Raw genomic sequence first — 23,098 nt, 5'->3', positions numbered from 1 at the left:
CTGTCATGAGCTTGAGACTGTGTAGGAGTTAATAGTAGGTTCTTAAAAACGACACAGTAGTTGTAGACTTTGGTTCCAGGTGACGTGGTGATAGCTGGCAACCTATGTAGGGTGGAATGAAATGGCTAAATACTAATTACAAGTGTAGGAAGCGGGATGCCTTTAGGCGATCTAATGTGGATTTAACTGCTTTGTAAATATAAAACTGCCTTGTATCATTTTCTAGCGCAGAGCGCTCCTGTTTACATCCGTGCGCTTAATGAATGTAGTATTTAATCATAGATGACATCAAAGCTAAAATCTAATGAGTTGTTAAATTAAATGTCTGCAACGCAAAATCATCGATTTTACACTTGATGCAAAGTTATCATATAGGATCCGTCATGTTTTCGGTGAGTGGAGAATTTAAATTAATTAAAAAAAAAATATTTAATATCTAAGAATAAATGTATTTATTTAGTTTACAATAAACAGATAAGTTGTCTTATATTCTATTAGAGAATTCTAAATTAATAAAGAGGTTGTTCCCAACTTAAGACCAGACCATCCATGAAATATACAGAAAGCTCATTGATCTCAATAGTGACAGTGTAATGTCAAGACTATCTCGGAAGCACAGTGCAAGTCTATGGGACCTCTGCCAAATCCATCTCCATATCACAAGTTTAAGGCTCAGAAGTTGTCAGGCAATTTTTAACTGTTTTTCTGCCACCTGATCATCACTGGATGTAGTCTTTAAATCAGTGATCTCAAACTATGGCCAACGGCTGTCTGGGCATGCTGGGAGTTAAGGTTTTGCAGCATCTGGAGGGCCACAGTTTGAGACCACTGCCATAGACTGTAGTGGATTACTGAGGTCCTTACATCAGGACAACCTGTAACCATTTTTTTTTTTTACTGGGGATTGTCACATAATAGGGTAGTTTTAAACACAGATTTTTGTAGATGTTTTTGAGCCAATACCAGGGGTTAATTCAAAAGTAAAGAGGAATATAAAGGAATGACCTTATACTTCTCCTCCCAGCTCCCACCTCAATACTGGAACCAAATCTGCACCAAAAAATGCTGTGTGCGACACCAGCCTTATAGTGGTTAATCCATTGAAATATAATTTTTATCTTTCAAATAAAACTTTTGTTTCTTTTTTTACAGAACCTAAGAATGAATTGTTCCTATTTTATGGGAAAGGTCGTCCGGGAATAATCAGGGGGATGGACCTCAACACCAGAGTGTCTGATGAATATATGACTCCTATAGAAAATTTAGTCAACCCTCGTGCTTTGGATTATCATGCAGAATCCAACTATATATATTTTGCGGACACCACCAGCTTTCTCATTGGCCGACAGAAGATTGACGGGACAGGGAGAGAAACTATCCTTAAAGATGGTAAGTGACTGAGGTCAAGGTTTGGGTAAAAAGCCCCCGGGTCGTGTTGGTATTTTGTCATTGTCCATGATGGTTAGTGCTGTGTCTCATAATAACGATAACTTTAGGAAAAATTATTCCATGAGTCGCTGTCAATATTCTTTTCAGCCTTTAATAAGTTATCTTAGTTTATCATGATCTGAAAACTAGCAGATTTTACTCTAATTCTTACTACATATTATTAAATTAGTTACATTATTTTATTATACAAATTAAATGCATACATTATTATTATTATTATTATTTATTTATTTTAATTACTATATCATATAGTACACAATTAATACAGTTTTATGATTGGTTTTATCAACCAGTCACACAGTAAACAATGGTAAAGGTAATCTTACATACAGATGTAGTGCTGGCCATAGTGAAGGCAGCGGTATTAAGTAAGGGTAGGAGTCCCTGTATGCACCTTTCATGGCTCACTACTCTGAAATGGTGCACTGCAGAAACAGTGTAGCCTGAGGCAGATGTGTTTGATGGCTGTCAAACCTGTAATCCAGAAAGTCATGAAGTTATACAAAGACAAAGAAAACACAATTTTGTAGTGTAAGGCCCTGTGCCCACTTGTATCATGGCTTTCATTAAAGGGGTATTCCGGGCAAAAACATTTTATCCCCTATCTATGGGAGGGAGCGTGACGGCCATCATGCCCCCTCCCATAGACATTAAGGGAGGGGGCGTGGCGTGACGTCACATCCCCAGTCCCAGAAACCCTGAGGTTTCTGAAACTGGGGATTCAGCACCCTCATAGAATGCGGGTGCTGCAGGGAGATCGCAGGGGGTCTCATCAGCCCCCCCCCCCCCCCCCCCGCAATTAGGCATCTTATCCCCTATCCTTTAGATGGGGGATACAATGTTTTTGCCCGGAATACCCCTTTAATATTAGAGTTATGACAGCTATGACAGGTCCATTGTGAAATTGTCCCCGTTGACTAATGATCACTTGGTTGCATGATTCCCATTGACTAATGATGACCTTGTTTCTATTGACCTATTATGACTTGGTTGTTTGGTTCCCATTGAATTATGATGACTTGGTGGCATGGTTCCTATTTAATTATGATGACTTGATTGCATGGTTCCCATTAACTAATGATGACTTGGTTGCATGGTTCCCATTGACTAATAATGACTTTGTTGCATGATTCCCATTGACTAATGATGACCTTGTTTCTATTGACCTATTATGACTTGGTTGTTTGGTTCCCATTGAATTATGATGACTTGGTGGCATGGTTCCTATTTAATTATGATGACTTGATTGCATGGTTCCCGTTAACTAATGATGACTTGGTTGCATGGTTCCCATTGACTAATAATGACTTTGTTTCTTTTGACCTGTTATGACTTGGTTGCATGGTTCCCATTGACTAATGATGACTTGATTGTATGGTTCCCATTGAATTATGATGACTTGGTTGCATGGTTCCTATTTACTTATGATGACTTGTGTAGAGATGAGCGAATTTACAGTAATTCTATTCGTCACAAACTTCTCGGCTCAGCAGTTGCTGACTTTAGCCTGCATAAATTAGTTCAGCTTTCAGGTGCTCCAGTGGGCTGGAAAAGGTGGATACAGTCCCAGGAGAGAGTCTCCAGCCCACTGGAGGACCTGAAAGCTGAATCAATTTATGCAGGATAAAGTCAGCAACTGCCGAGCCGCAAGGTTCGTGACGAATTGAATTACTGTAACTTCACTCATCTCTAATGACTTGGTTGCATGGTTCCTATTAACTTATGATGACTTGGTTGTATGGTGGTTGCCATTGACTTTTGATGACTTGGTTGCATCAAATTTCTGTTTGCAAATTTATTTCCCAGCAATATATACATTATGGCGGCGATTTACCAAAACCTGTCCAGAAGAAACGTAGCCCAGTTGCCCATAGCAACCAATCAGATCGCTTCTTTCATTTTGCAGAGGCCTTGTTAAAAATTAAAGAAGCAAGTTGATTGGTTGCTATGGGCAACTGGGCAGCTTTTCCTCTGGACGGGTTTTGACAAATCTCCCCCTATATTCATATGGGTCAAAGCTCAGTGTTTCATTTTTGGAGCTCCAAATCCATCGCTTTCTCTCACACAACCATAGTTCAATGACATTTTTTGCTGCTTGCTGCCACTATTTGGAGCAGCTTAGTAGCTTACTGCACACAGAAGTATACAGTGTATTTCTTACTTTGTTTAAATGTATACTGTGTATTTCACCGCAGTATTAAAAAGATCAACCGATCCTGACACAAGAACCGTAAAGACCTTCTCTTGTAAAGCAGCAACAAAGGGGTTAAATGATTGAAAAGTTTAGCTTAAGTCTAACAAATTGACGCTATCGACCAGAAATGTAGGATAAACATTCTGAGTGATTGCTAAATAATATACTTATTGCTCTGTTTTTGTTTTCTATATTGTAATGTGGTATAATGGTCTGTTGTGCTTAGCAGCTAATTACAGGTATGGGTGATAGTCTTTGTGGATATTACAATACCTGTCAGATGTGTTTATGATGAAGCAATCACTCTGCTTTTAGTGAATTAAAAGTTGTTACATTGAAATAAAAAATAAAAAAAACAAACATAACAAAAGTACACATCAAGACTAGATGTGTCGGAGCTGTCAGGAGTAAATGAACCTGACATAACTGTAAAGAACAGAATAGACCTTTTGTTCCCATTATAACTACTGTGCTTTGAAATCTGGAATTGAAATGTTCTCAATAATAAGATAAACATCATTAATTTGTCATTTGTCAAGTAAATCCTATGCAATGTTATTGAAGCTTGTAGTCAGAGGAATGTATTAGTCAGCACTAAGACCTTCACCAGTCTCCAAAATGTAGGACTCTAACTCTCAATCTATCATGGTGCCCCTTAAGTTTTTTAAGAAAGTTTCTTGAAATGGCATTAGAGGAATATATGGTATATTGCATTTAATTGACTTTATTTGAGTTAAAGGGGTACTCCGGTGCTTAGATATATTATCCCCTATCCAAAGGATAGAGGATAAGATGCCTGATCGCGGGAGTCCCGCTGCTGGGGACCACCGGGATCTTGCACGCGGCACCCCGTTTGTAATCAGTCCCCGGAGCGTGTTCGCTCCGGGTCTGATTACCACCGACCACACAGTCGGCGGCATGTGATGTCACGCCTCCGCCCCCATGTGACGTCACGCACCGCCCCTCAATGCAAGCCTACGGGAGGGGCCGTGATAGCGATCCTTTGGATAGGGGATAAGATGTCTAAGCACCCCTTTAAAGCATTAGGCTAGGTCTACACAGTGTTTTTTCAGGTGTATTTCATTTGTAACAATGTCAAACATATGAATTCAAATAAACACATCTTTCTATTTTTCCTTATTGTCATCCTGACGACATGGTGCTTCTATACACCATATTCATGAAAATGGGAACTCTATCCAACTATCTACACCAAAAAAAATGAATTCAAAAACCACCTTTCCTTTTTTTTTTATTGCATATTTATTGAAACAATTAAAATATATCTTGTATAAATAAATAAATACTAGATTAGATAAACTTCAAGGAAATCCAGAAATGATGAGGGGGTACACCACTCAAGACATAAGTGCCTTATGTCACATGTCACTTATCTATAACAATTAATATCATAAGATGTTGCAGAATCTTGTAATAAAAAGGTAGTTTTTGAACTCATTTTTTTATGTGTGGGTATTTGTAAAAATGTGTTAGCAAAATTGGGCCTTCATGTTTCAGCAATAATGGTCGTGTGAACTTTGCCTAAGCCAACATGTCTGAAAGAAGGCAGGAGCCAGCGCTGTGAGTCTTCAGAATTTATTCAAGGTAAAAGCAAGGAACAGGATAGTTACACATACCGACACACAGGGAGGATAGTGACGCGTTTCAGGTCACGTGACCCTTTGTCAGACAGATACAAGGTGAGAAAGACACACCTTTTTGTATGGTGATTCACAGGTGCGGCTTGTGTGTCAGCAGAGAAAACTCCCATTAACCCTCAATGAACCGGACATTGTGAATTGCACCTAACAATAGATACAAAGGTATGGAAACAACATAACATGATGCATAGAAATAAAAAACATTTCATAAATGTTTGATTACCAAAAATCTGAAAAAACTCTAATTTCAGCAAAAAAAATGTATAGAAACAAAGGTGTGGGGCAACCCTTAATCGTAATATAGAATAATGTCTGATCTTAAGTTCAGACCATGTGGCTGATAACTATGTATGTTATATATCCCAAAAAAATTCTCGATTACAAAGGCTTTTAATCTGATCTCCACCTGGCTTCTGCTTGTGTACCAGTTCTATGCCATGAAACGAAAAGTGGGACATCGACATTGTGTTGATCTCGAAAATGTTTTGATGCGCTGGAAATGTTCACCTGGTGGGGATTTAAAATACTTCTGACATGTTCTTGGATCCTAAGTTTAAAGGGGTACTCCGGTGGTCAACGTGTTTTTCCATTTTTGACTTACCCTATTTGTTTTGTTTCATTTCTATTCTTGTTGTTTAGCCTACTCTATTTCTGTCCTTTGTTGTCTTTTTATCCCCCACTTTGTTTTCCTATCTTTGCTTCTATTTCCTGTTTCTTGCTGTGCTGAAAACTACAAATCCCAGCATGCCACATGCCTTGCTGGTTTGGGGCGGCTCCTTTTTTTTTTTGTTTGTTTGTTCCGCCCTTTACCCATCCTACTATTTTCCCGGGTCAGCCCCCTTATACACAGCACACTAATATAATCAGCCTTGGTTGGGATACACTGGCATACACACACAAAAGGGACTACAACTCCCAGCATGTGTCATTCATGAGTCTTCAGTCTGTGGTATAACACCAACATGCTGCCTCTGTAGTCTCCTGGGGGTTGTAGTTCACCACACCTCTGTAGGGCATACACCAGTGTTTCCCAACCAGGGTGCCTCCAGGTGTTGCAAAACTACAACTCCCAGCATGCCCTGACAGCCTTTGGGCATACTGGGAGTTGTAGTTTTGCAACATCTGGAGGCACACTGGTTGGGAAACACTGGTGTAACATGATGTGTATGCTGAATAGGCTAGAACAGTGTTTCCCAACCAGTGTGTCTCCAGCTGTTGCAAATCTACAACTCCCAGCATGCCCAAAGTCTGTCAGGGAATGCTGGGAGTTGTAGTTTTGCAACAGCTGGAGGCACACTGGTTTGTAAACACTAGCATGCATACACACAACAGGGACTACAACTCCCAGCATGTGTCATTCAGGAGTCTCCCCTCCCCCTTCACATATAGAGATCATTCCCAGTATGAGATTTATTCCCCTGCAGTCCATACATCCCCAGCCCGTGCACCTTCTCATCCTCCCCTTCAGACAACACTTATCTTCTCTGTGTTCCTTCTCCTGTGCAGACCTGCGTCCTCAGAATACAGAGCAGGGGGGAGGGGAGGTGAGGAGCTGTGTACTCAGCTGGATGAGATGAGGGGGCGTGGCTTATTTTTCTCATACAGACAGAGAAAAAAAAAAAACAACGCTGTGACATCTTGTCCACAACAGACTCAGAACTGTGGACAACAGTAAAAGAAAACCCTCTGAACTACAGAACTTCCTGCCCAACAAACAGGTAAGAAAAACACATACACGCTGCCAAAACATATAACACATGTATATTGCAAAAAAACTAAACTTGCAAAGAAGATGCCATATAGTCAAAAAAATCAACCACCAGAGTACCCCTTTAAGTGGACGTTTAGTGCTCCCTATATAAGAAAGCTGGCATGTTCTACAAATAATTCTGTATACCACGAATGGTGTCTGGCAATTAATGAAGGACTTTATTGGCAATGTGTGTTGGTCAGAAAACCCTGGTGTGAACGTGCACTTATGGGCAAATCTGCAAACCACACATCTTGAATTGCCACAGGGATAAAATCCCTTGACCTTAAGCCAGGTATCAGAACGTGAGGACTGATTAGGTAACATGCTAGGAGATAACAAATTGCCTAAAGTGGGGGCCCTTCGGGAAGAAAAATTACATCCATGCTTGATGTAAAATAGGAAGATATTTTTTAATAATGTGGGTAACTTGATGGTATTCATTGCTGAAGGTGGTGACAAACGAAACTTTGGATGTTCTGTTCAGTGTATTCACACATTGCGATTTAGACACCAGCAGTGAATCCCTATCTTTGTTACTGACTATAGATCGAGCCCGATCTATAGTCTACCAAGGATACCGTCTGTCTCTCAGTCTAGAACTAACCACTAGTTAAAGTGGAAGAACAATTTCATTTAGCTCTTGTAAACTCTCCTACAGGAACTGATTTCATAGTATGTTGAGGAGGACAGGTTATTCGGGCAGCAGATCAGGGGGGGGGGGGGGCAGTGATATGTATGAATAGGTCACTTTATTGTCAGCTGAATAGAACCCTTTTAGGTGATACCAGTACATACAGTTGCTTGAAGTCTGATCCTACGGTGATGTTCACCAAGGATCTCACTCAACTTCTGAATACAGGACTACATATGGGGGGGTCATTTCTCAGAAACAATATGACTACATTCTAGCATCTAATCCTGTCACCCCGGTTTTCCACTCACTCCCAAAGGTTCACAAGGGCCGATTCCCAACCCCTATGAGGCGGGCATCGGCTCTTTAAATGAACATTTGTGTGAGTGGGTGGATTCTATTCTTCAGCCCCTGGTACCATGATGCCCTAGCTATATCAAGGACACCCAACATTTACTATCCATTGTCAGCCAGCTTGAATGGACAAGTTCCTATTCCTGGCTCACAATGGATATTGAATCTTTGTATTCATCTCTGCCATATGCATTATCTGTACATTTTATCACATCATTTTTTTTATGTTTGAGGATCAATTTTTCATACAAAAAACGGAAGTCCTCTCGCTCTGCAGCAAACTTATATGTTTTCTGGTGGGAACTTCAATACACTTTTTGTGAGGATAACCCTTTTTTTTCAGACATTGTTTGGTACGGGCGATTTGTGGATGACGTCATTATCATCTGGTCATCCACACAGGACCGCGTACACAGTTTCATTGACTATGTGAACAACAATTTTCACAATTAGTTTTTTACCTTTTCCTGGCATGAAAAAGAGGTCCCGTTTTTAGACATTTTTCTTTCTGCAGACAATAATAAGATACATACCTGTATATACAGAAAACCCAGTGCTGGTAATACCTTGTTAAGAGCTGAATCCTGTCATCCTCAATATACTATAAAATCTGTTCCTGTAGGAGAGTTTACAAGAGCTAAACAAAATTGTTCTTCCACTCATTCAGTTCTGAATCTATAAAGGTTAGTTCTAGACTGAGAGACAGACGGTATCCTTGGTGGACTATAGATCGGGCTCGATCTATAGTCAGTAACAAAGATTGGGATTCACTGCTGGTGTCTGAATCGCAATGTGTGAATACACTAGACAGAACATCCAAAGTTTCTTTTCTTTTCATGGCATAGAACTGGTACACAAGAAGAAGCCAGGTGGAGATCGGGTTAAAAGCCTTCGTAATCGCGACATTTTAAGATCAGACATTATTCTATATTACGATTAAGGGTTTCCCCACACCTTTGTTTCTATATATTTTCTATTGTTGTTTTTCTTTCATTTCTATTAATCAAACATTTATGAAATGTTTTTTATTTCTATGTATCATGTTATGTTGTTTTCATACCTTTGTATGTATTGTTAGGTGCAATTCACAATGTCCGGCTCATTGAGGGTTAATGGGAGTTTTCTCAGATGACACCCAAGCCGCACCTGTGAATCACCATACAAAAAGATGTGTCTTTCTCACCTTGTATCTGTCTGACGGAGGGTCTCGTGACCTGAAACGCGTCACTATCCTCCCGGTGTGCCGATATGTGTAACTATCCTGTTCCTTGCTTTTACCTCGAATACATTCTGAAGACTCACAGCGCTGGCTCCTGCCTTCTTTCCTACATACTGTTTGTGGAGACTGCCGGGCGCTCGGATTAGGAGAAGCTGACTCCCTCTCTCATTTGTCTTTAAGCCAACATGTCACTTATTTATGCAGATGTAAAAAAATGTTCCATATTTTTACATATTGGCCCTGATTTACTATTGTAAACCTAACCTATTTTGTCGGGTTGTGAAAAAAAACCAAAAAGGGTTGAGACGGCGGAGAAATTTGGCATGGTCATTTTAAAGGGGGCGTGGCCCCAAACATTTTTGAACCCCCCCCCCCCCCCATATATTTACTGAGGTTTCCACAGAAAATGTGGTGGATTTGAGCTGAGGAAAACCCGACAGATCAAAGCATGTGTTAAAAAAGAAAAATGTTGGGAAAAGTGCAAAACGTAGGGAAAATAAGTAAATACCGTGAAAAAATATCTGTTGGGAAAATAAAGACACAAATAAAACTACACTCCACTCTTAGTAAATCAGGGCCATTGTATGCACAGACACATAGACTTACATTGTGTCACTTTCCTATAGACTTACAGTCAGCTCAGGCTAAGTTAAAGGGGTAAAGGGGTGCTTTATGCTCCAGAGGAAGTTATTTTCTTTTTGAATTTCCTTTCTGTCTGACCACAATGCTCTCTGCTGATACCTCCGTCCATGTCAGGAACTGGCCAGAGCAGAAGCAAATCCCCATAGCAAACCTATCCTGCTCTGTACAGTTCCTGACATGGACAGAGGTGTCAGCAGAGAGCACTGTGGTCAGACAGAAAAGAACAAAAAAACTCTCTCTGGAGCATACAGCAGCTGATAAGTACTGTAAGGATTAAATTGTATAATAGAAGTAATTTACAAACCTGTACAACCTTGTTTAACTTTAATTTATAAATCTGTTTAACTCTGGCACTAGTTGATTTGAAAAAAAAAATAAAAAATTCCACCAGAGTATCCCTTTAACGCGGACGCTGTGCTCCAAATTGTTTATGATTCGTTCAGCTCTTTTTTTTTCTTCTTGCGGCAAACAGATTGTAAATAGGTTGAAGAACAACTGACACCAGTCCTGACTGATCCCATTGACTTGAATGGGGTCTCTCAGTTGTCCAGTATTTTCGAACGTAGATTATTAAAGGGGTACTACCGAGCTGACAACTTATCCCCTATCTAAAGACCCCCACGATCTCGCACGCAGCACCCCGCTCTCATCAGAGCGAACATCCGCTCCAGGTCTGATGACGGGGTCGGTGATCGTGACATCACAGCTCCGCCCCCATGTGACTTCACTCCCCGCCCCCTCAATGCAAGTCTATGGCAGGGGCGAGACAGCTGTCTCGTCCCCTGTCATAGACTAACATTGAGGGGGCGGAGGGTGACGTCACATGGGGGCGGAGCCGTGACATCACGATACTCCGACCCCGTGATCGGCAGTCATCAGTAGACATGTGCAATTCGTTTCGGAATGAATACTAAACTTAACGAATTTTCCAGTTTTCGGGTGTTTGTTACAATCCAAATGCACGAAAAAAAAAATCAAATATTTCCGAAAAAGAATACGAATATACAGTTAACAAATGCATTCGTTATCAGTAAACCGAATGTAAGGCATGAATTAGATTTTTTTCATTGGGTTTACCTGAGGAAAACTTGCCTTCCTAAACAGAGAAAACTGCAAAAAAAATGTGAACACAACAAGAATCCTAAGGTAACACCTGCTATTTATTACAAAAGAGGATCAGCAAGTGAAACTAATGTGCATTTCGTTTAGTAATGAATGCTAAATTTAACGAATTTTACAGATATAACAAAAGATCCTAATTAACGAATGCATTCGATGTTATTAACGAATGCATTCGAAAACTAAAGAAATTTTCGCGGATGCATCCAAAAACCGAATATCACGAATGCACAGCATTCCGAATATTCACGGAACTGAAAATTTTTAAGAAACGAAAACGAACAAAACGAAAAAAAAACAAAATTTTGGGTTACGCACATGTCTAGTCATCAGACCCGGAGCAATGTTCGCTCCGGGGCCTGATGAGAGCGGGGTGCTGCGTGCGAGATTGCGGGGGTCCCCAGCGGCGGGACCCCGCGCAATCAGGCAACTTATCCCCTATCCTTTAGATATCGGATAAGTTGTCAGCACGGTAGTACCCCTTTAACCCCTTTAGTTGAGTGGAGAAAAAAGACCAAATATTTTGTTCTCCCCTCAACTTCTGTCCTTCTAACAGACTGTCCAACAGAGCTCTTATTACCAGAGCACAACGGCCATGTTAACCCAATAATGACGTATGGCAATCGTGATAAGAATGGTATTTCACTGATATTGTTGTGGACTAATCATTTCCAGAGGACAACTCCTCTCTTTGTCCGAACCTGTTTACAATGTTTCATACATGACTATTCTGGAAACTGTTATGTAAAGCTAGAGTGAAGGCATCAATCCAAATAGAGTCGGATGGCAAATTTATTTCCTTGTGGGTTATTGTGTTAAAACAGATCTTGACAATGTGGAAGGAATAGCGGTGGACTGGATTGGGAATAATCTCTACTGGACAAACGATGGACACAAGAAAACTATCAACGTTGCTCGGCTGGAGAAGGCGTCGCAGAGCAGGAAAACTTTATTGGAGGGAGACATGTCACATCCCAGAGGAATCGTGGTGGATCCTAACAATGGGTACGAGCTTTGTCATTTACATTGGGGTATTTAATTCTGGGGACTTAGAATGTGGCCCTCCAGATGTTGCAAAACTTCAACTCCCAGCATGCCCGGACAGCCATTGGCTGTCCGGGCATGCTGGGAGTTGAAGTTCTGCAACATCTGGATGGCCACAATTTGAGTCCACTGATTTAAAGGGTTGTTCCAGGATATTTTTTATTTGACTATGCCATAGTGGCTGTAAACTTAGTGTAGTTCATGATATAGTGCCTGTTCCTGTGTTTGATGGTGGTTTCGCTATTCTTAGGTGATCTTTGCCCCAATATTTATTTTTGACAGCATACAAAATGAGTGTCATCTAAGGTTTTCCCAGGTTGCAGTGCGGCCCGAGACATTACATCACTAGTCAGGTGTTCAAAGGAGCCTGACTGCTTCAGTAGGTGAAGTGACCGCTGGGTAGGAAGGAGATTATTCCGCAGGGAATTGTAGTTTTGCAGCAGCTGGAGGCACCCTGGTTAGAAAACACTGGTCTATTGTTCACAATAGAGATGAGCAAATTTACAGTAAATTCGATTTGTCATGAATTTCTCGGCTCGGCAGTTGATGACTTATCCTGCATAAAATAGTTCAGCTTTCAGGTGCTCCTGTGGGCTTGAAAAGGTGGATGCAGTCCTAGGAGACTCTTTCCTAGGACCATATCCACCTTTTCCAGCCCACCGGAGCACCTGAAAGCTGAACTAATTTATGCCGGATAAGTCATCAACTGCCAAGCCGAGAAGTTTGTGACGAATCCAATTTACTGTAAATTCGCTCATCTCTAGTTCACAACAAAGCATGGAAGGCAGCACAACTGTGCTTCAATGAGTGGGATGGCTGATGTGTGGGAGGGAGTAAAGGGACCTCACACTTACAAACAAGGAATTCTAGGACTTGTAGTTGAAGAGAGGGGACTCCAACAGGAAATAGTCATTTCACAAAAAGAAATCAGCAGCGTTATACTGGAATCACAACATAGCCATTTAGCCCCAAGACAACAACAAGATCCTTCCTAAGCATGTCCATTACTGTCTGGCAGGTAAGTACTAAAATCACCCTATGGTGGATAACCCCTTTAATTGGATTTGACTCAGTGGCTGATAGATCTGAATTCCTTATTTATAAAATATCTTATCCACCCCTACATGCCGGCTTCATCATTTATGTCATTCACTAAACGTGTAGCAATTACTTACCTGTCAGATGCTTCATCAAACTCATTTACTACCCGGCTATTCAGATAGTAAATTCATTCGATATTTCACATCGGAAGTGACAGATTTCCAGGAATTAAATGTGTCAAAATTTCAGGGGAATTAGACGTCGGAAGATTTAATTTCCATTGGAAGAGGAGGAATTAAACGAATGGGAAAAATGTCAACAAAGTAATGTTGATCCAATTGGTCATAGATTGAGTTATTTTATCTATTATAGAAATGCAATGTTCCCATTCATGTGACTATAAATGTCAAGATCATCATTTTTTTTTTTTATATTTTAAGTTATGGTTAAAGGTTTTATCCAGCAATAAAAAAAAAAACAGAGGTGATTTCTTTCAAATACCGCTCCATGCCTGTCTCCAGGTTGGGTGTGGTTCTGCAGCTCAGTTCCATTGAAGTGAATGGAGCCAAGTTGTAATACCAAACACAACCTGGGGGCAGACAGGAAGCGGTCTTTGAAAGAAATTAGGTCTGTTTTTCAATTCTTGGATAACCCCTGTAATACTAGATTTTTGTAGGTAGGACATTGATCCAGAGATTTTTTCTAATTGACATATATGGAATAAGGAAGACATTTTTCTCTATCATGAAGCAATTGGTGTCTGCCTCCATAAGGGTATGTTTACACTATGGACTCCATCTGGTGCCCACCCACAAAATCCTCCGGCCATAGAACCACCCGGCCCTGCACCATCAACATTGACACCAGTGCAGTTGGCATGTCACATGTTCATTCTTTCAGCAGAACAATTTCAACAGCGCAATTTCCACCAATGCAAAAGTTCCCACCGCAGAATTCCAGAGCGCAACTCCGTGCACAGAAATTCTGTAGGAACTCCAAGGTGTGAACAGACCCTTAGGATTTTCTTTTTCTTGCCTTTCCCAAGATAAGTGGTCTTCAACCTGTAGCCCTCCAGGTGTTGGAAAACTACAACTCCCAGCCCAAATGCAGTGAAGGTTTATCATGTGAACACAACCTTCAGATCTTCATAAAACACCTTAATTGTGATTATAGGTCAAATCACTTTCACCTAATGACAATATTTCTCTAAACACACACACTTTGAACAAGAAAACACATCAAAACTATATGTGGTGTGAACTGACCCCAAACTTACTCATAAATCTAATGAGTTCACTTAGCTGAACTCCGGCACTAGCCACTTTAGAAGATTGGGTGCAGTAATCAAACACCACATCCTCAGCCAGATGATACATGGAAAATGTAGGCAGCATAATCAAGGGATTTTAGTCAGTGAGTTTATCTATTTATATTCCATATGAGTCACAACTCATGCTTGCCACAACAGCTATTACAGGTAAGCACAAGGCATACACAAGAACTTCTACCCTATTCTCTAATAATAGCCTATGATGCACTTTATAAGCCATGAATAAATAAATAAATTAAATAAATCCAACATACTTTTTAAAGAAAATTTTGGAAAACATTGGAACCTTTTATAGAAGTCTAATAGTTTACCCTTTATTACTTGTGTGGCCGTATTGTACTAGACAACTCTAAATGAACCCATATATTTTCTGTAGGCTGATACTATTTTATGGGACACGGGTCAGTATAGATCTTTCTCTAGACTAGATAAAGTTTGTAAAAATCTTCCTAAATTTAAAATCAACCATTAAAGGGTACCTCTCATCAAATAAACTTTTGATATATTTTAGATTAATGAATGTTGAATAACTTTCCAATAGCATGTTAATGTAAAATATGCTTCTTTCTATTGTATTTTTCCCGATCAGTCCTGTCAGCAAGCATTTCTGACTCATGCTGGAGTCCTAAACACTCAGAGCTGCCAGCCTGCTTTGTTCACAGCCAAACAGGCTGTGAACAAAGCAGGCTGGCAGCTCTGAGTGTTCTCCTTTGTGAACAAAGCAGACTGGCAGCTCGTAGTGTTTAGGACTCCAGCATGAGTCTGAAATGCTTGCTGCCAGGACTGGTAGGGAGACCCCTAGTGGTCATTTCTTCAAAGGGGAAAATTAAATAGAAAGAAGCATATTTTTTAATAACATGCAATTGTAAAGTTATTCTGCATACATTAATCTATAATATATCAAAATTTTTTTTAGATGAGAGGTACCCTTTAAGTATTGACCTTACACCATTAGCTTATATTAGTCCTGATTTTTATTTGCTTTTCTGTATTTTATGCTGTTTAATTCTGGGCTACATTACAGTGATCCCTCAACTTACAATGGCCTCAACATACAATGGTCTTTTCTGGACCATTGTAACTTGAAACCAGACTCAACATACAATGCTATAGAATCTGCGAAACGTGTCAATGGCTGGAAGAACCGACGAATCAGAATGGACATTCACTAGTAAAACCCCTGTATTCCTAAAGTGTATGCACTGACTGGTTGTCTGGTAGCGCCCCCTACAGTACAAGAAGGTATTACATGTTCTGTACTACTTTAAACCACGATTGGCTGCTCCTTTGGACACCAGGTGAGGGTGGCTCCATTTTACTTTTTTGGGACATTGTGTACTGTACCGGACCCCGAAGAAGCTCCTGTCCTCTACATAGACCAGTGTTTCCCAACGAGGATGCCTCCAGCTGTTGCAAAACTACAACTCCCAGCATGCCTGGACAGCCTTCGGCTGTCCGGGCATGCTGGAAGTTGTAGTTTTGCAACAGCTGGAGGCATCCTCGTTGGGAAACACTGAAATAGACAGTGATTTACAGCTCCCAGCAGATCATTCTTACCTTTATATGTAAGGATTTGCTTTATCTGTATTAGTTATCTACTTATTTTTCTTTAATCCTCACTTTTTCCTATTTTTAGATGACATTTTGGGGCTTCAGAACCAATTACCAGGTTTCCATAGAGTTATGGTCTCAACATACAATGGTTTCAACATACAATGGTCGTCTCAGAACCAATTAATATAGTAACTTGAGGGACTACTGTACTTGGTTTTGAGTTATACATTTTTATTACTATCTCCTCAGGGGCAGTCATGTAGTCATATTATAATTTTCTTCTTAAATAAAGAATGTTTTATCAAATTCTAATGTTCTGCAGCATAATCTCAGGTGTTCTGCATATTACGATCTCTTTGACTGAATATTAGGGCATGCTGTGACAATGATTAAAGAAAAAATGAAAAAAAAAAGAGTTAGAAATATCATCTTCAGCAAATACAGTGATTTTGGCGGGAGAGATCTCGGAAAGTTTAGTGTTTCTTAACTTATATACTCTGGGATGTAACCTGAATATATAAATCAGTGACTGAGTGTATACTAGGTAATGGACTAAATTCTTCTTAAAGTGGTACTCCAATGCTCCAGCATTCTGAACATTATTTTCAAAACGCTCGGAGACGGAGACCGTGATCATGATGTCTTGACCAAGCCCCTCGTGAGGTCACAACACACCCCCTCCATTCAAGCCTATGGAAGGGGCTTGTCAGCCGAAACTATTGGCTCCTCCCAGAGATTGGGTGTGGTGTTTAATCATGTCATCTGGTCCTATGATTAAATTGTGGGATTTGGGTTTACCCAAGTGAACTCATCAGACTTATAAATGTGGTAGATTTAGTTTACATTGTGTGCATTTTTAACATTTAACATTTTTATTGGGGGAGGGAATTTTTCAAATGTTTTACCTTTTTTTTTAACTTTCTTTTTTTTATTTTATTTTTTTTTACACTTTTTATGACCCCATAGAGGACTATTTATAGCAATCACTTGACTGCTAATACTGTTCAGTGCTATGCATCTTCTGTTCTGGTCTGCTCAATCTCAGACCAGAGTAGAAGACCCCAGGAGATGGCCAGAGGCAGGTGATGGCACCTCCGTCCACCATTATGTATGATCGGATCCCCGCGGCAGAGCTGCGGGCGATCCGATCATCCATCTTAAGATCTGTATTGATCACGGCATCTAAGGGGTTAATTGCTAGTGTTGCTCTATTCGCGAATATAGCACTATATATTTGTAATTACAAATATTCTTTTTTTTTTATCACAGTACACATCACAGTGATCATCCCTCTCTGCTTCCAGCGTTTGTGGTGTAAAGAAGGCTCTAATACTACTGTGTGAGACTGGTGTGCGAATTTTCACATATGCGAAAATTTGTATATGCAAATTTTTGCATATGCAAATTTTCCCTTATGCTAATTTCGTATATGCAAATTTTCGCATATGTTAATTTTTGCATTCGCAAATTTTCACATATGCGAAAATAAAACGAGAATATTACGAATATGCGAATATTCGCAAATTTATGACGAATATTCGTCCATATATTCGTGAATATTCGCAAATTCGAATATGGCCTATGCCGCTCAACACTATTAATTGTGGACTTAAGTGCGATTGCTCATGTCCGCCATTACCGGCGGGTCCCTAGCAGCCGGGACCTGCCGTGTATGTACAGGACATAAATGTATGTCGTGGTGCGTTAAGTACCACCGCACCAGGACGTACATTTACGTCCTGCGTCGTTAAGAGGTTAATGGGTTTTCGACTAAATATTCATAAACACCTCAATATTTCTCAATAAAAATTTACTTTAAATTAGAAAACCCATTAACCCCTTAATGATGCAGGAGGTAAATATACGTCCAGGTGCAGTGGTACTTAAGGCACCGGGACGTACATTTAAATTATGTAACTGCAGCAGCTTCTGCGGGGCAAGAGGCCTCCCCACCACCACCTGGTTCCCATCCTTGGCTTTCATATTAACCTGTTGGCGCGCACTTGCAGCGTCCGGTGCTGTCGCTGTACTCTGCGTGCTGACGGGTGACGTCCTCAATGCAATGTCACTCGTCAGTGTACAGAAAATGTATCGGGGTATACACGCACTTGCACGCACCCTCATTTAAAAACCTTTTTCACACAAATTTCCTTGGAAAAATTAGGGTGTGTGTTATAGGCGGTTCGTGTTATACCCCGATAAATACGGTAAATACAATAGCATTACACTTGAGCAAAACTCACAGCTGTAGGACTAGAGCATTTTAGGCCTGGGTCATCCTTTTTAATTTCTTTTAGACCAGACTACACCTTTAGTTCTATACTTTTATGGTCATTTTAGACAGAATTTTTACAAATATTGTAACCCCAGCAGTAAGAACACCTGATACAAATGTGCAAGATAAAAAATAACTTGATAATCCTCCATAGTTTGAACTACATTTCCATTTTCGCTCATGTTATTTATTTAACTCTAAGGGAAAAGGCAAAGTAAAAACTCAGTGAGAACAAAAAAGAGATAAATCTTGTAATAAAAAGTAAGCTGAAACACGTGCTTAGCCCCACTCAACCCCAGGACAGCTCGTACATTTTGTTACCTGCTTCAGTTGAGTTCAGGTAAAGCTTAGACTTACGGTTTTATTCCTGATCTTTGCAAAAATCACAATTGTCTTTTCTGAGTTCCTCCCTGTAAATCTGATGACATCTGACGCTGTAAGCAATATGAGATTTACAGTATCAAACCACAGACTTGTCAGGAGAATGATGCACACCATGCTCAATGTGAACGAGCCTGGAGCCAGTCACCGCTGTGCTAGAACTTTGAGTTTTGGCGAGATTCTTTTTTTTTTGTGTTTATTACATTTGAGATCATCTAAAAGGAGAATGAATCTATGAATGCACAAAAAATAAGTCTGGTTCTTGAAATAAGAAAAATTATTTTACATTATAATAGTGAATCCATGTATACAGTACTATCCCTTCATAAAGGCTGGTATCAGAGGTGTATCTTAAAGGGGTACTCTGCCCTTGGACATCTTATCCCCTATCCATAGGGGATAAGGTGTCTGATCGTGGGGATCCCGCCGCTGAAGACCCCCATGATCTCGGCTGCGGCAACCCAGAAATCTGGGGCACGGAGCAAACTTTACTCCATGCCGAATGACTGGCAAAACAAGGCGGAGGCTTGTGACAAACAGCCTCGCCCCCTAACTGCAAGTCATGCCCCCTCCCATAGACTTGCATTGAGGGGGCGCGGCTGTGATCTGGCGAGCCTCCTAAAAGAATGCTGGGGGCAGCACGGTGATCCCCAGTGGCGGGAATCCTGCAATCAGACATCTTATCCCCTATCCTTTGGATAGAGGATAAGCTGTCTAGGGGCAAAGTATCCCTTTAAAGGACCAATGTCTAAAATTGAACACACCCAAGTATCATGTATAAGTTATAATAGTGCAGCCCTCAGGCACCATGGCATGGGGACAACTGCAGCTTTAGTACCCCCTGTAGTTACCCACCTGACTTGAATGGTGGCTGTACAGATGTGGTCACCCTTAACTTTCCTTGAATTTAGTTAAAAAGGTTGTGCCACCTTTAAGACCTATATCCTATCCATACGTAAATAATAATGGTATGATTGAGAGGGGTCCCACCACTGAGACCCTCTGAAATCTTGGAAATAGGACTCTAGAAACTCCCATCTGAATGGAGCAGTGGTTGAATTTAAACTCTGCCGCTCTATTTATTGTCTAATGGTCTTCCAATGATACTTGAGTACAACTGTAGCTTTTAGCTATCGTCAACAGTTCCATGGATGGAGTAGCAATCCATATCATCCATAATCCCACTGACAGGTGAAGAGAATAACATTGATTATCTTGTGACAATGGCGCCTGTCAAAAGGTGGGATACACAGAAGAGCAAGTGAATGGTTAGTTCTTGCAGATAATGCGTTGAAAGCAGGAAAATGGACAATAATAAGAGTATGATAGACTTTGACAAGAGCCAAGTTGTGAAATCTAGAGGACTGGGTTCCGAGCATCTCCAGAATGACCGCCCTTTGGGATGTTCCTGGTATGTAGTGGTTAGTACTAGAGCTGCTAGGAAGTTTGGTTACTAGTCACAAAATCTCTCATTGCCTTGGTATCGTTTTGATATGTTATTTTCTTGATTTTATTATTCATAAACACCGTATTATTGATGGACATGTTGGTGCTTTTCCAACAGAATATTGTACCATCTCTTTTTTATTGTATGCAATGTCTATGACATTTTGTATATGCTTTGTACGTTCCCATCTTCCCCTTGTTTCCTTTCCTTTAACCCCTCCCTGTTTATTATAATAAAACTTTAAATATGAAGAAAAAAAAAGTCCAGGGACAAACAGGATATCGCAGGTTGTGTTGTATGAGGGCTGTGTGGCTGTGTAATATACAATATAAGACTTGGTGGTTTTAATGTTATGGTTAACCGATTTATCTCCAATAGGACACATGGCAAGGCTTTACAGACACAGTGTTATTGTTAATGATGTATACAGAGACTAACAACAGGAAAAACAATAAAAACCTGCCTGTAACGGGTCGTAACACACTAAGCGCCCTTCAGTCACGACCATAATTGTGTGAAAGCCACTATAATGAACCAGCGAAAAGAGAAAACCTAATTGTCCCTTAACAAGTCATATAAATGTTTAGGACTCACATTGATTTATTGTGTTTCTTGCCCTTGATGGGAGGATATTGACCCAGGCATAAAAGGTTGTCTGTATTGCTATTAGACAAGTGATGTGTAGATCAGAGTGATTGCCGCTTCCCCGTAATGTAATGTAGGTCTATTCAGATTTATTGCAGGGCTTGGAGGCAAGTGCATGGAGATGGAGCATTTCTATCCTGTCACCAGCTTGTAGCAGAGCATCACCCATACTTTATAGTATAATCAACATCTCCAAACACAAGACAATAAATAGCTGATTGCCCCCAGGATACCACTCCGTGTCCTTATATACACATCATTTACCATATTTTATGCCAGCAGGCTGCGTATCGATCATTCACCCCAGCCTATGGAACGTTCCCATTAAAGTGCTCATTTAGTTCCTGCCAATAAGCCATGGTGCATATAATCTGCCAAATCGATCTCCGTTGATTATATAGATAGCAAACAAGGCGCCGTGATTGACAGCTGGAAATTAGGTCAAGATGCCGGTGAGATATTGCTTATAAAAGTGTCAGCAACAATGTTGAGCATTTTATCCTGATGGGATAATGCTTATTTACCATCTATAAATCTTTCTCTTGGTAGTTTGCCTGTTGAGTATAAATGCCAGTGGTTCATGGAGGCCAAACTTCATTCCTAAATCACTTGTCGTGTATAATACTGTCAGCTCCCGGTGTTTATGTCAGGAGCTGCAGGATATATGGAGTCACATCACACATGCCGACGGATCTTTATTCAGGCTGGAGAAAATACATACGCTATATTGATTTATGTAGAGTAAATCGACTAGAAGAGTAAAGGGGTACTCCTGTGAAAAGCATTTATTTATTTTTTTAAATCAGCTGGTGCCAGAAAGTTAAGCAGATTTGTAAATTACTTCTATTAAAAAATCTTAATCCTTAACGTACTTATTAGCAGCTGTATACTACAGAGGAAATTATTTTCTTTACTGTCTGTCCACAGTGCTCTCTGCTGACACCTCTGTCCATTTTAGGAACTGTCCAGAGGAGGAGACAATCCCCATAGCAAACCTATCCTGCTCTGGACAGTTCCAGACACGGATAGAAGTGTCAGTAGAGAGCACTGTAGACAGACAGAAAAGAAATCAAGAAAAAAAAGAATTTCCTCTGTAATATACAGCTGCTAATAAGTACTGGAAGGATTAAGATTTCTTTAATCGAAGTAATTTACAAATCTGACACCAGTTCATTAAACTTTCTGCCACCAGTTCATTAAAAAAAATGTTTTGCCACCGGAATACCCCTTTCAGCAGTTCTATGCAGAAAATCTGTAAACTACTAATACCCTAACATAGAGATATATAAATGTATAACTTTCAGCTGAAAAGGGAAGGGGCAATATCAGGAGAATCTTATCAACCTGTCAATCTCTGGTGGTTTTCTCTGAAATACAGTAGGCTTAGAGCACTAAATGAACAGGGTTCTCCTTGTATAAGTTCTCTTCAACTTGATACCAAATTAAAGGGGAACTCCACTGTGGAAAATTTTAAATCAACTTAGGCCAGAAAGTTAAACAGATTTGTAAATTACTTCTATTTAAAAATCTTAGTCCTTAAAGTACTTATTAGCAGCTGTATACTACAAAGGAAATTCTTTTCTTTTTTTTATTTATTTTCTCTCTGTCCCCAGTGCTCTCTACTGACACCTCTGTCCATTTTATGAACTGTCCAGAGCAGGAGAAAATCCCCATAGCAAACCTTTGCTGCCCTGGACAGTTCCTGACATGAACAGAGGCGTAAGCAGAGAGCAATGTGGCCAGACAGAAAGGAAATTAAAAAAAGAAAATAACTTTCTCTGTAGTACACAGCAGCTGATATGTACTGGAAGGATTAAGATTTTTAAATAGAAGTAATTTATAAATCAGTTTAACTTTATGGCACCGGTTGATTTAAGTATACAGCATCACACATGGTGGACTATAATGGAGGAAGGTGGCTTCCACAAGGGCTCATTTTTTGCGCCGTGATCTGTAGTTTTTATTGGTACCATTTTTATTTTTATGGGACTTTTTGATCGCTTTAGTTTTTTTATGGTATATGAAGTGATCAAAAATGCACAGTTTTGGACCTGGTGGTTTTTTACATGTACACCGTCAATAATGTGGTTTAACTAAACTTATATTTTATTAGTTTGGACATTTACATTATTTCATTAAAAAAATGGGAAAAAGAGGTTATTCAAACTTTTTCTTTTTTTATTAGGGAAGGGGTCAATTCACTTTAATTTACTTTTTTTTTTACTTTTTTTTTTTTAGTCCACTCTGTCCACTCAGATGATATGGACCTGCAATTTCACCTTGGATATCCCCATCAGCTGCCCTGAGCTATCTGACACTGTTAACCCTGCACTTTAGATGCTGCAAACAAATTTGATCA

At 40.0% G+C, this 23,098-nt stretch overlaps 1 protein-coding gene across 7 annotated transcripts in view; it reads left to right on the top strand.

Annotated features, from left to right (window-relative positions):
- The window catches only part of LRP1B (LDL receptor related protein 1B), a 1,569,499-nt gene that overhangs the window by 812,715 nt on the left and 733,686 nt on the right, over positions 1-23,098 (top strand). For all 7 annotated transcript variants that reach the window (XM_056534716.1, XM_056534714.1, XM_056534720.1 and 4 more), the window contains 2 exons: positions 1,153-1,389; positions 11,847-12,027. In XM_056534716.1, coding sequence (XP_056390691.1) covers positions 1,153-1,389; positions 11,847-12,027 — 418 coding nt within the window. The remainder of the gene's footprint in view (positions 1-1,152; positions 1,390-11,846; positions 12,028-23,098) is intronic.

Source organism: Hyla sarda, chromosome 8 (assembly GCF_029499605.1).
Source record: "Hyla sarda isolate aHylSar1 chromosome 8, aHylSar1.hap1, whole genome shotgun sequence".
NCBI lineage: Eukaryota > Metazoa > Chordata > Amphibia > Anura > Hylidae > Hyla > Hyla sarda.
Note: the sequence above shows the minus strand (reverse complement) of the source record. Positions and strands in the feature narration are given on the sequence as shown.